We start from the raw sequence: 12,844 nt of genomic DNA on the forward strand, positions 1-12,844 counted from the left end.
GCAACACCCATCTGACTATCCTTGCGCCACGGTGCACCGCATTGTAAATGCGACTCATCCGTGGTGGCGCAAGGGTATTCCTTTGTGTCTCATCTTTACTGGTGCATCTCTGCTAATATGCAGGGATGTGCCAGTCTTTGTAAATCTGCCCCATAATATTTACTCATTGTGGGCGAGGATATAGTAATTCCATTGCAAAAAGAACAATTGAAGGACAGAATGCAGAACAATGTCATACATTCACCCCAGTACAGGGATCTGGGGTGAAATCCATAGAGGCAGATTTACAAGCCCCTTGCTTGTAAATCTGGACCCCAGCCACTGGAACAGTCTCCCAGACGAGATCCGGGCATGTTCCAATTGATCTCAATTCAAGAAATTGCTTAAGACCTGGCTATTCTAAAGATCTTACTGTCTATAGGGTGTCTCTTCTCAGGAGCCGGGAGATCCCCTTGGGGATGATTCGCCGCGCCATACAAATGAGTCTAATAATAATAAATAATTGCGACACTTTTACGCCACGGTTGCATCACTTTGTGACGCATAAGCGGCGTAAACAATGCACCACTATACAACATATTTACAACATGACGCATCTAGGGAGATCCGTCATGTTGTAAAGCCCTGCGCCACATTATACCTGCATCAGGTATAATGTATGCAGGGTGGGCATTGCGTCGCAAGGAAATCCCGTAAAAGTGACGCAGTGAAATCTATAAGATTTCACTGAGTCACTTTTATGTCCCGGCTGTGTCAAAACCTTACGCCTGCTTGTAGCAGGCGTAAGGAGTGACGCAGCACAATAGGTATAGGGTGCCCCTGAGCATTGCTGGAGCTGCGTTGTGTTTGCGACACGATTTCAGCAATGCGCTGCCCTTACAACAGAAGATGAGACAAGAATCTGACTATCCTTGCGACATGGGGCGCCGCATTGTAGATGCGACACATCCGTGGTGGGGCAAGGGTATTCCAACGTGTCGCATTTTTACTGGCGCATCCCTGCTAATATGCAGAGATGCGCCGGTCCTTGTAAAACTGCCCCATAGTTTTTTTACTCCCCATGCCATTCCAGTTTGAACCCAGCCACATGCAAATCAGTCTTGACCCTGTGCCAAATGAGAACAGTCCAGCCGAACTGCTAGACCAGTCCTCCCTGGACTGGAAACAAGTATCCTAGGACTTTTCAGCACGTTCACTTTGAGGGGGGAATTTATGCACAATTATATGTGATTGTGTTGAAGTGGATGGTGTCTCTGTCCTCGCAGGTAAACACATTGGGGTCTATTAGGATGGCGGGTAGAGGGCCGCCACCGGGCCGGCCGTGGCAACTGCCAGACCGGCGGCAGACATCTGCCCGCGATCGCAACCCTGAAAACCGTCGGTCCCATTAGCATGGCGGTGACGACTGCGTCGGTGAGAATCTCTGCCCGCCACTTTTCCGCTGGTACCAGTCCACACACATGCCTAGCGGGCGGAACTGGACCGCTACAATGATGTTGGTGCAGGACCAGGCTCTGATTATGATGCCGGCGTTGGCCAGCCTTTCCGCAGCGGTGAAACCGCCATGAAAATGCATGCGGAGAATGTCTCCGGGGGCCCATTGCTGGCCCCCAATGTGTTGGGGGTGTGTGTGGGTGCACGGGGGGGGGTATACATGTCCCTGTACCAGGTGGCAGGCACTGTGCAGTGCCTACCACGCAGTCCAGTGACATGCATGACATGCTCCTTTTCACACCGCGGCGCTGATGCTGGCAGCAGCAACCGCCGCAATGTTAATCACCAGAATCGGACCGCTGCGGTCGGATTTCGACTGCGGAGCATCCTAATTGGACTGGCGGTTATGCCGCGCTCCTTGCGTGTGGTCTTTTTCCGCTACCATGGCGATCGGTCATCCTAATAGGCCCTTTTGTGTTAGAATGAAGCACAAACTGGTGACAAAGGACATGTTATAAAAGAAAAGCCAGTTTGAGCACATACAGTTGCCTGTGGAGCAGCGCATGCAGTAGACTGTCACAAGTGGAAGAAAGTGCTTGTTGCTCTTTGAGGGTATGCTGAAGCATACCCTCAAAGAGATGAGGTTCTGAAGACAGCAATAAGGTTACGTGCACTCTTATGTTGGGCTCACCCAAATGAAGGTGCCGTAAAAGTTTGATATGAGGTGAATATATGTCTAAATCATAATTTGAAAGCCTGGGCCTAGCTAGTAAATGTCCCCATCATCATGCTCAGACTTTAGAAGTTGGACAGTTGACCCAACAGGGTATCAGTTATTGACTACATCTGTCGATTAGTGGTCGTGGAAAATCCATGGGATCCACTTCAAGCCCTATCTAAAAGGGTGAGGGTGCTATATATTCATCATAATTTATTTTAGAATCAATGACCGTGCAGTGTCTCGTGTGAATTTTGAGTAAGTGTGAAACGGCTGGCCATGCATGCTCTTGTGCCAGTGCACATGTGTGACCTTTTTGGCATTTGTTAATTATGTTGCAAAAAAGTATTGGCAAAGCCGATCGCTGGCCTTTCGAAACAAGACGGATATGCCATTATTTAGCATCAATTCACCTATACGGATTGTAGTTAAGACTAATTTGAAGAATCTAGACTAAAAGCAAAGAAGAATAAAAAGTATGCTTCACACAATGCGTCCTCACTGCCAAGCAACAAAACTTTGATACGACTGAAATCCAAATGAATGAATTGGACGGAAAACAGGGGCGACTCCTCCGTTTGCGCAGAAGAGCGTCGCCCCACTGAAATGCCGCCAGAGACGAAAATAAAATACTTATATAGTTTATTCATTACTATTTTATTTTTTGCGTTTATTCATATATGTTCATTACCATTTTATGTTTTTGGAGCGTCAGGACGGGGCTGCAGAGAGAGCAGGGAACTTTCAGTTTAAAGAGCGCATGTCTTTTTGGCTGGCTGACTTGTGACGGGCAGCTACATATGTGCACTTTAATCCTCTCGAACCCCGCTGTCCTAAGACAGCTGGGTTAGAGAAAGCAGAAGCCTCAAGTGCTCTTCTGAGCGCTGATAGAGGCCGCCCCCACCAATCCTGGCCTGCTTTCATGCTGATGAGAGCAGCCCCAGGATTGGTTTGGGAGTTTGGAGCTTGCCTGCCTGCCTGCCTCGATGAGAGAAGTCCATCGAGGAGGATGTTGCTCTCGCAGGTAAGTGCATTTAATTTAATTTATATTTTGTTTTAATGTCCTACTCGGCCCACCATTCTCGGGACATGCCAGCCACTACTGATGGAAAATAAAGAGTGTTGAAACCTTTACACTAAATGAAAACTCATGTTCCTTCAGGCACAACCATGAAAGAGATGGAGGGGTCGATTTGGAGTGTCACCACATTTGAAAAGACCCCAAAGATGTCTACTTATCTCCTGGCTTTCATAGTCTCTGACTTTGACAAGGTTGAGCAGGCGAGCAACAGTGTGCAGGTAAAGTGTATATGTGCCAAAACATTGATAGACGCACTCCGAACTGTAAAGGAGTAAATCAAATCATTATTGTTAGTGGTGCCAGTTGGTAAATGTTAATGTGACCTTATAGTCAAAGCGCTGCTGTTTGTTAAAGCTGAAAACCTCCATCTTTAACATGAATCAAATGATCCTTTCAGATCCGCATTTGGGGTCGCAAGAAAGCCATCGAGGACAATCATGGCGCGTATGCCTTGAATGTGACAGGTCGTATTCTGGCATTCCTTGAGAGATATTACAATTCCACCTACCCGCTTCCAAAGTCAGGTAAGCACATCATCTACATGCATTTGTACGGTCCTGCTTTATATGAATGCCCGAGGTAACAAAGTAAACATACTCAATCTTCTGTAGGTTCACACGAGGTGCTCAGTCATTAAATACCGAACTGTAAGAGACATGAAGCGGAGAAAATAATATTAGTAAACGTCAGAGCTTTTCCTTGAAATGCAGAGTTTGAAACATATTGATCAATAGTCAGAGCAGGCATTCCAGAATGTTCTTCTGTTTGGCGATGTCTGCTGGATTATGAGAGCTATTGTGGCCTCAGTAACCGGGTGGCACTTATGATATTTGAACAGAAATTTCCCGAAGCAGATGATATTTTTATTGAAATAAAAATACACGTGTATTTCTCTTTGGTTGCGTTCATACAGATTTGGAATTGTAAAGTTTAGGTAAATTTCATGACGCTCATGAATTTGAAATAAGGGTGCAGACATTTCTTATCAAAACAATTAATAATTAAACGTGTTTGAACCTTAATTCAGTCCGTGAGTCAGACCAACACACAACTCCGTAGCTGAGACTCTTCTAAATAATAAAACCCACGCAAAAGCGAATGAGTCAGCTTAGTAAACTCTATTTACAATGCTTCATGGGTTTGTGGACTCCCTCTGAAACGTGCATGCCTTTACCTACCCACCAGTCCAGGCAGTGGTGACTTCTGGTAGATTAGTGCTAGAATTAAATTACACAAACAGATTGACCATTATGTTTTCCATTCCCCAACAATAAAAAAGTCACAAACGTTGCCTCCCAAAAAACAGGGTCCTTCCTTGCATGTTCCCAGATTCTGAGCTTTTCCCAAGTCCAAGAACCTGATAACTCATGCTTTCTTGCTCTGGTCTTGGAAAATGGGACGTGGACCCACATAGCCGCTACTCTCATACCAACAGAAGCCTTCACCTACCTGAAGATTTCTGTTTTCTTCAGCCTTTATCAATGTGGCTGACCTGTTCACCGCATGTGTCCCATGGAAGCCGATTAAATAAAAAAGGGTCAAGACCTTACAACCTAACTGAATGTGTGTAATCAAATGACCCCGTAGAATGTGTCACCAGTACATCTAAAAAATATAGCAACATCGCCAATTAGATGTTTCCATGGGCCTCCGTCGCATATAATTTATCTATCTTTAGACTTACTTTTTAACAAATAATTCATTTGAATTTCGTTTTAAGGATTGAACTATTTTTCTCTGGTTTCTTGTTGTCATTTACTTTGAAATTAGTGTGGTTCTATAAAATAAGTGTTTTTACTTGATTTGCAACGTACATATTTTTAGGTCTCGCCTAGCGTTGCAGCGCGAATGCGCTTCCATCGCTTTACGAGGCATGCAGTTTACACTATAATGTGGAAGCATTGTGGAAGCTTTGCCCACACTCTGGCCCATCTTCTTCATTGGCTTAGATTATAAATGCTGCCTTCTGATTGGTTTTAAGCTTGTTAGTCCCTCCTCATGACAGCCATGTCAGTCATTTTTGTCCTTCCATGGTTACTGGCCCCTTTACCGCACAGACTACTTTCTTCCCATACCTCCCTACCCCCCCACCGCAGTCCGTGACTTCTTGGGGCCCCACCCCCCCTCCCGCGCACTCCCAGTCATGTTATAGCGTGAACCGGACCTGAAGGTCAACAGTTAAGTTGCACAAGGAGGCATTCATTATTTGAGAGGTACGGGGCGATTAAGTGATTTGCTCAGAATTACCGGATGTTGAGCCGATGCACTTTTCACTTGTATTTCAGCAGCGCAGCGTCCTTTTGAAGTCCTAAGTTGTCTTCTTTTTTTTCCGATTTCCAGCTCTAGTGCATTGTTTGTAGCTGGCATCACTTACTCAACCGTGCCGTCCTCCCACCCCCTCACAACACTGAGCCCAGCCCCACATCCACTCCTCCCTCCAAAGTCGCTGCTCGGAGTTTCAAATTTAAGGCAGTTTTATTTACTTTGTGCACCATTTGTGCATGTCACTTAACTCCCTGTGCCACCCACCCCACATCCCCCTCCCACAACACAGTTTGACCGACCCTCTGACAACACTGAGCCCGCCCAAACACTCACTTCTCGCGCCAAAGTCGCTTCTCTGAGTTTCAAATTTAAGCCAGTTTTATTTACTTTGTGCACTGTTAACGCATGTCACTTATCTTCCTGTGCAGTGCCCCAACCCACCCCACACCACCCTCTCACAATACAGCTTAACCGATCCCTTCACAACACTGAGCGCGCCCCCTCCACCACCCCGTGCTCAGAGATCGCTGCTCAGCAGTTTCAGATATAAGGCAGTTTAGATTTCTTTGTGCACCGTTTGTGGAACGTCACTTATCCACCCACCCCACATCTCCCCCCTCACATCACTGAGCACGCCCCCACCACCACCCCTTGCTCGGAGGTCGCTGCCCAGCAGTTTCAGATCAAAGGCAGTTTTATTTAGTTTGAGCACCGTTCGCACACGTCACTTATCTCCCTGTGCAGTGCTGCCCACCCACCCCACAGCCCCATCCTACAACATTGCTAGTCCGCCCCCATCACTACTGCTCCGAGGTAAGTAACACCACTCCTTCTGCAGTTGTGGCCTGCACGAGCTGTGTCTTTTATCGGTAAATAAGGCAAGCCCACGGTGGGCCGTGGGTACAGACTGGCAGCTCTCTGGTGTTTGCATTTCAAGTGGGGCCTTCTGCATCCCCGCTGCTCACATGGAAAGTTGTTGGGTGATAAGGAAGAGCGCATGATCCACACTCGGGGTGCGGGCCAGATGATCTCGCAAACGAGCAGCCACAGCTCCTGCTGTGAGCAGCAGCTGATTCGCCCTCTGCCCCCATCCCTGACTGCTTTCTGAGCACAGATTTGTATTCATTTTCACTTAATATCTCCCAAAGTTCAGGGACAGCTGCATATCTTTTCTGGGGTGCTGTGGTTTTGTCATGTATAACTTTCACTTGTTTTTATTTGCTAAACATATGCATGCCACCTTCACAGAGCTGCAGAGATTAATGTATTTTATATATGTTTGCAAAATAAGACAGAAGACTTGTGGAATCAGTTTCACCGAGGCCGGGACTTATTAGTTTTTGCTTATGAGAACTACAATATGTTTGTATTTAACCAACACAATTGCGATCTACAGCAGCTCATTTAGTAAACTATTCTCTTGCGCAGCAAGTGTCATTGTAAAAAGGCCATAGATAATGAGATTATATTGTAAAAACAGCATGATGTGACCATTTTTAATAAGCATTTATCTTCACACCAACAGTTTTTCATTGGGAAATTACCTGATGCAGGATACTTTTAGGGAAATGACGGCATATACAATAACGTTTTACTTTTTTTAAAAAATGTTGACGGGGCATTATAGAGCTTTGCAATGAGTTATAGTGCCTGTGCATTTGCACGTGGGGGTAGTTTAGCGCCTGCTGCACAAAACATTTGCTCTAGGCGCGCTGTGCAGCAGACGATGGAAGCCCGATGCAGAGGGATGGACACTAATAACTGGTTGCATTCTCAAAGGCTCCAAACGCTGATAAATAGTGTTTATTATATAATAGTATTTATCACTTCCTACAAATGGTTAAAATCCCCGAGCATGTTTAGTTTCAACGGGAAATACTTACAGCTATTAACGAGACCCTTTGAGTTTTCACGTGCTTTTTCATTTAACTTTTTTGTCACTACAGCAAAGTTGTTCAAGTTTTCATGAAAATACATGCAGCACAACTTTGAACGCTGTCGGGTGACTCTTTACTGAAAAATGTCATTTGCCCACATTTATTTTCTTGCGAAATGCCATATTTCTTGCTGTGACAATTTTCGGCAACCTGATCACTTTTTTTTATTTTTTTATTTTTTTTAAATGTGTTAACACGACACACTGTTCATGCACCCTCAATCAAGCCAGGTCTCTCTTATACTTTAAACATAAAGCACCTTCTACGCCTTCTTAGCTTCTACTGAAATTTTAGTGGCTTGTCAATCACAGCACAGCGCATCTTTATGCAACACTAAATATATTATAAAGTACCAATATGATGGATAAGGATAACGCCACCAAAGCCACGCTTCATGTGAAGCCCCACACCGGACCGTTTCAGTGAGTGGAACCTGCTCCTAAAATTGACTCTGCCTCAGCTGAGCAAGCCTTTCCGAGATTCAGTGTTCTCAGGCAGATCAATTTTAAGGAGGCAGTATTAACAAATTGTTGCACTTCTCAATCATAACTTTAAGTAAAATTTTAAAAATAATAAAAAAGTGAGTTTTATCTCGTCAAAAAACCTTTAGCCCCTTCAGTGAATTTTAATGAATGGATTGGGTCGAATGGCGGCTTACAACTCTTTGTGTGGCAAGGTTAAGCAAATTACCTGGCAAAAAATGGAAAAATTGCAATATTGAAAGTACAATCAGTGGTAGCTCAGGTGGTTTGGTACATATTTAGCAACCACTCAAATTGCACACACAAATGACCATAATTGTTTCATTACAAGTATTACTCACAGTAGATGTTGCGGCACCCGGTAAAATGTGCTGCATGGCCAAATACTAAGGGCGAGGCCGATTGCATTGCAAATGCTTGTTTTCTTTTACTAAAGATCTGAGTTACACTCAACTAAAGCCCCTCCCTCAGAGTGTGTCTTGACCTCAGTCCATGCTACCCAGGTGAAACAGGATGTTTTGAAAAGCCTCTATTCGCTCTCATTGTTCAAAGTGTGTGTGTGCCTTCACCGAGCGCATATGAAAACCTTTTGCAATTATCCCTTCTCAGCCCCCTAATATGTGTTTCTGTAAAGGGCTGGACGTACTGGGTGCATTTCAAAAGTTAGACACAGGAATCAAGCCTAGACCTTAGAGGCTCTGAGGAAGCTGCATAATGTGACCTTGGTGTAACATAGGCTACAGAGCATATGCCCTCTGTAGAATAGTGCAACTGGGCAATAAACTGTGGTGTGGCACGTGATAGTCCTAGGGTTGAGCGTCCAGGTCTTTTGGAATTGTTTAGTAAGCTTCTAGACAGTTGGCTTCATCTCGTAAAGCTTAAATTGAAGTGAATCTGGTTCGGAACTAATCATTGCCTTTAAACCCAACAAAAACAGAAAGTGTTTCCAAGAAATATTCAGACCACAACTATCCATCCTCAGAAGCGTTTTGTGTGGTCTGGGCAATTACCTGTATTACTGGTTATTTTTCACTAGAGCTGTGTTTACAGGTTAGCAGGACTTTTTTCTGTTCCACAGCCACCTCCAACTCTCCTGAGGAAATGCTAGGAAAGTCTTCTGGAGGCTTCATTTTCTAGGCTATCATGTCAACAACCTGGTTACCCTTAGAAGCACAGCACCCAGAAAGCAATCCACCTTCAACTTGCTAAGGAATATCATGTTTAGAAGCAAATATACCTTCTTCGTTAGAGACTTCAGGTGTGGGCCAATACTCAGATAATGACCCAAAATGCTCATTAGAGAAGGTGGAGCTCATAATTATAGTCCTGAACACCAACTTAATATACTACGAAATCCCAGGATGATGGTAGGTGGCAATGAGATCAGATCAAACTATTTCCTTCACAACTCCAAACTTTACTGTTAGGGGTTTTGATTGGACGTTTACAGGACCTGAAGCTAACACTGTACCATTCCCTGCCTGTACCAAGTTTGCTCTTTTTCTTATAGTTGAATGGATTGTTGCTTATCCCAGACCTAGTCTATAAACATTCCAGTAGCTCCTGAGTCCAGAAGTGCTGGCACTTGCAGACCGAACCAGAATACACTTGAATAGACTTACTAGGAAATAGAGTGTAGGACGATTAACATTGACATAGGCTCACCCAACATATTCTCTGGAGGCTTTCACAGGTCTTATAGGACAGGAAGAAATTGCTGTCTGCAAGGAAGACAAAGCGATATGCAACATCTGCAAGTGTGCTTCAGCTGATAGGCTTTTCCTAGCAGTTTCTATTTCCATAGGTTCTTTAGGTGAAGCAGCAGGAAGGTCATGGATTTTGGCTAGTTGGTTACTGGAGATCAATGTGGTGCGAGGTGACATTTTATTTGCTCACTCTTCTTTTCTGTTCTTCTTCACTGATTCTGGTGCCGATTACGATCCGGTAAAAAAATTCCCCGTACGACTCGTATCCGGTCTTTTTACCGTACGAATCGTACAAGTGCCGTACAAACTGCCAACTACGATTCGCATGGGAAAAAGTCCATACGAATCGCATTGGGAATTATTCCCCACACGTCCTCGGGTCGGAAATTGTGTCCGACACGTCCTCGGACGATTCACCGTACAAATGTGAAAAGTGAAGTCCGACCGCGGAATTACGATCCATCCCGTGCGTCCGATGTTACAACCGTATGGAAAAAACACCGTCCGCACCGAACTCCCATAGCAACCATGGAGACATGTGCCCGCATACGCGCCGACCCCCCCAGCCCCCGTATGTACGTGCCGACCCCCCCAGCCCCGTACATACGCGCTAACCCCCCCCCAGCCCCCGTATGTACGCACCGACCCCCCCCAGCCCCCGTACGTACGTGTCGTACCCCCGTGTATGTACACCCGTGTACATGTCGTACCCCCGTGTATGTACACCCGTGTACGTGTCGTACCCCCCCGTGTATGTACACCCGTGTACGTGTCGTACCCCCCCATGTATGTACACCCGTGTATGTGTCGTACCCCCCCGGGGGGTATGCACCGTACATACATGGGTGGGGGTACGACACATACACGGGTGTACATACACGGGGGGTACGACACGTACACGGGTGTACATACACGGGGGTACGACTCGAACGTACGGGGGCTGGGTGGGGTCGGCGCGTACATACGGGGGCTGGGGGGGGTCGGCGCGTACATACGGGAGCTGGGGGGGTCGGCGCGTACATACGGGGGCTGGGGGGGTCGGCGCGTATGTACGGGGGTGGAGGGGGGTCGGCGCGTACATACGGGGGCTGGGGGGGGTACGGCGCATACCGGGCCACCTACTCTGGTCATTTCGCGCCGTACTTCGCTTTTCCGGCACTTTTTGGGTGCCGTGAAAATATCGCCGTCCGGACTGCTGTCGGTTCGAATCGTACTTCCTGGGTCGTGAAACGCTGCCTGAAAGTGTCCCGACGTCACGTCGCAGCATTCCCGGATCACATTCGTACATATATTTTCGACGGTCGGTGTTTTTTGTGATTCGTACGGAAAATGGTGTTTCCGTGCGAATCGTAATTCCATGTTTGTAAAGTTTTCCGACCGGGTACGAGTCGGACGGAGAAAGCTCTCCGACCGACGGTTCGTACCCGGTTTTTACCGGATCGTAATCGGCACCTGTATGTTCTATCTGTAAAATTAGATTAGTAAATTTAGTCAGGGAAGCAATACAAGGGGCCAATGTTAATTCAATCTTTATTTCTGCTCGAAGACATTTTTTGGGAAATGTCTTCTGGATTCCTTCAATCAAAACAATTGCTGAGGCTATATGCTTGAGCCAGGTGACATATGCTCCTGCCCACATAGTGCCTTGCTGGGGATCGCAAAGTCTTTCTCCAGCAGAAGTCTTGGCATCAGGCCATAGAAAAATATGTGTGAGAAAGTCCCTCTTTGGACGATCAGCCCATTTTTTGCTGACTCTTATGCTGATTTTAGAATTCTGAACCTTGCGATTCTGCTGTTCAGTCCTCAGTGTATGTGCTCTGACCCGAAAATATGGTAAATAGGCTAATCACCAAATTAGTATATCTAATTTTCCATTATAGCCATAGTGTACAGTGCAGGAAACCCCATCAATTGTATTGAAACTAAAATGTGACCTATGGACTGAGCACCTATTTGCCATCCACTAGGCTAACAAGGAAAAGCATAGCTTCAGGTGTACATGTGTAACCTGACTGCTGTAGCCTTTAAACTGGCAGGTAAGCCTTTCAATATACCACTTTTTGACAGGAAGGACCCTTAGCTTTAAATTTTAAATGTCAATCCATGTAGTCCTGTAGACCACAAAGAAGGTTAGCTATTGTTTCAAAGTGGAACATGTCAGAATTTTATGTTTGCATGTTCTTACAGTTTCTAGCCCACAAAAGTTTTTTTCACTTGAAAGGGCTGCAAACGTTCCTATGTGAAAATCTAAAGTGCATTTAAAATATTATTTCTTCTAACATTGGTTTGGGATAAGCTACAGACTGATTCAATCACTGTTCTTCTATTTATTAAAGGAGCAGTTGGGGAGGGTCCTGGAAGTTAATTAACTTGAACTGGATTAGAAAGGCCTGCACATTCCCAGCTAAGTGTAAAGTGAGACCTGGGGAAGAGAGGCCTTTTGATCTCGGGACACATTGTAGCCATTGTGGTACCATCTCTGTGGGAAGGGGAGCTAGCACTAGAACTAGTTTGGTTGAGGAAGGGAGACTGCTCATTTCCATAGACACATACCAAGTTAGGCTAGCTACAGTTTTACTATGATGGATTTAACTTACAATAGTGTGCACAGTGGAGTAGTTTGCAGTGGGATAGTCGCAGTGAAGATGTAAAAGGTAGGAAGGTTTGTCCCTCAGAACTTTTTGCTTCTTGGTTAGGGAGTATTCAGGAGTCACCCCACCCACTGGTTGTGGAATCCTACAAAGGTGGCACCTCACCTAGACATAATCAGAACACATTTGGACTTGTGGAAGAACAGCACTGGACCTGTTGTCTGTGACCTCTGTGGAGACCTAAAAGGTTGGACCTGCTCCCACTTGTACCCAGGACTCAGATGGGAACTGCAAGGGTCATTTGGCTGACCGCCTCCTGGGCTACAGGGACACAAAACCTGAAAAAGGTAATTTTCCTGAAGTGGTGATAGTGGTCTCTGATGGAGTGAGTCCTGAACACTAGGTGCTGTCGCTGCAGTCCTGGGAGCCTTAGAAATGACCAAGAGGGACTGCTCCAGAAAGTCCGAAAAATTGGTACATGGAAAAAGTTGGGACTTTCAAGATTCCTGGAGCTTCAACGGGACCACGTGAAAAAACGTATCCAGTTTTGCAAAGACTTCATCAGCTGCAGCTTAATACTTGCTCTGCTGGAGAATTCTGAGCTCCAAAAAAAAGAGAATAAGGGCATGA

The 12,844-nt window shown here is 45.7% G+C and overlaps 1 protein-coding gene across 2 annotated transcripts in view; it reads left to right on the forward strand.

Moving 5' to 3' along the window:
• The window catches only part of LOC146860508 (aminopeptidase N-like), a 257,086-nt gene that overhangs the window by 29,417 nt on the left and 214,825 nt on the right, over nt 1-12,844 (forward strand). For both annotated transcript variants that reach the window (XR_014978825.1, XM_085644420.1), the window contains exons 3-4: nt 3,315-3,451; nt 3,631-3,757. Coding sequence is in view for 1 of the 2 variants with exons in the window: in XM_085644420.1 (XP_085500546.1) it covers nt 3,315-3,451; nt 3,631-3,757 (264 nt within the window). In the remaining variant the exon portion in view is untranslated. The remainder of the gene's footprint in view (nt 1-3,314; nt 3,452-3,630; nt 3,758-12,844) is intronic.

The sequence above is a fragment of the Triturus cristatus genome, chromosome 3_1 (genome assembly GCF_964204655.1).
Source record: "Triturus cristatus chromosome 3_1, aTriCri1.1, whole genome shotgun sequence".
Taxonomy (NCBI): Eukaryota; Metazoa; Chordata; class Amphibia; order Caudata; family Salamandridae; genus Triturus; species Triturus cristatus.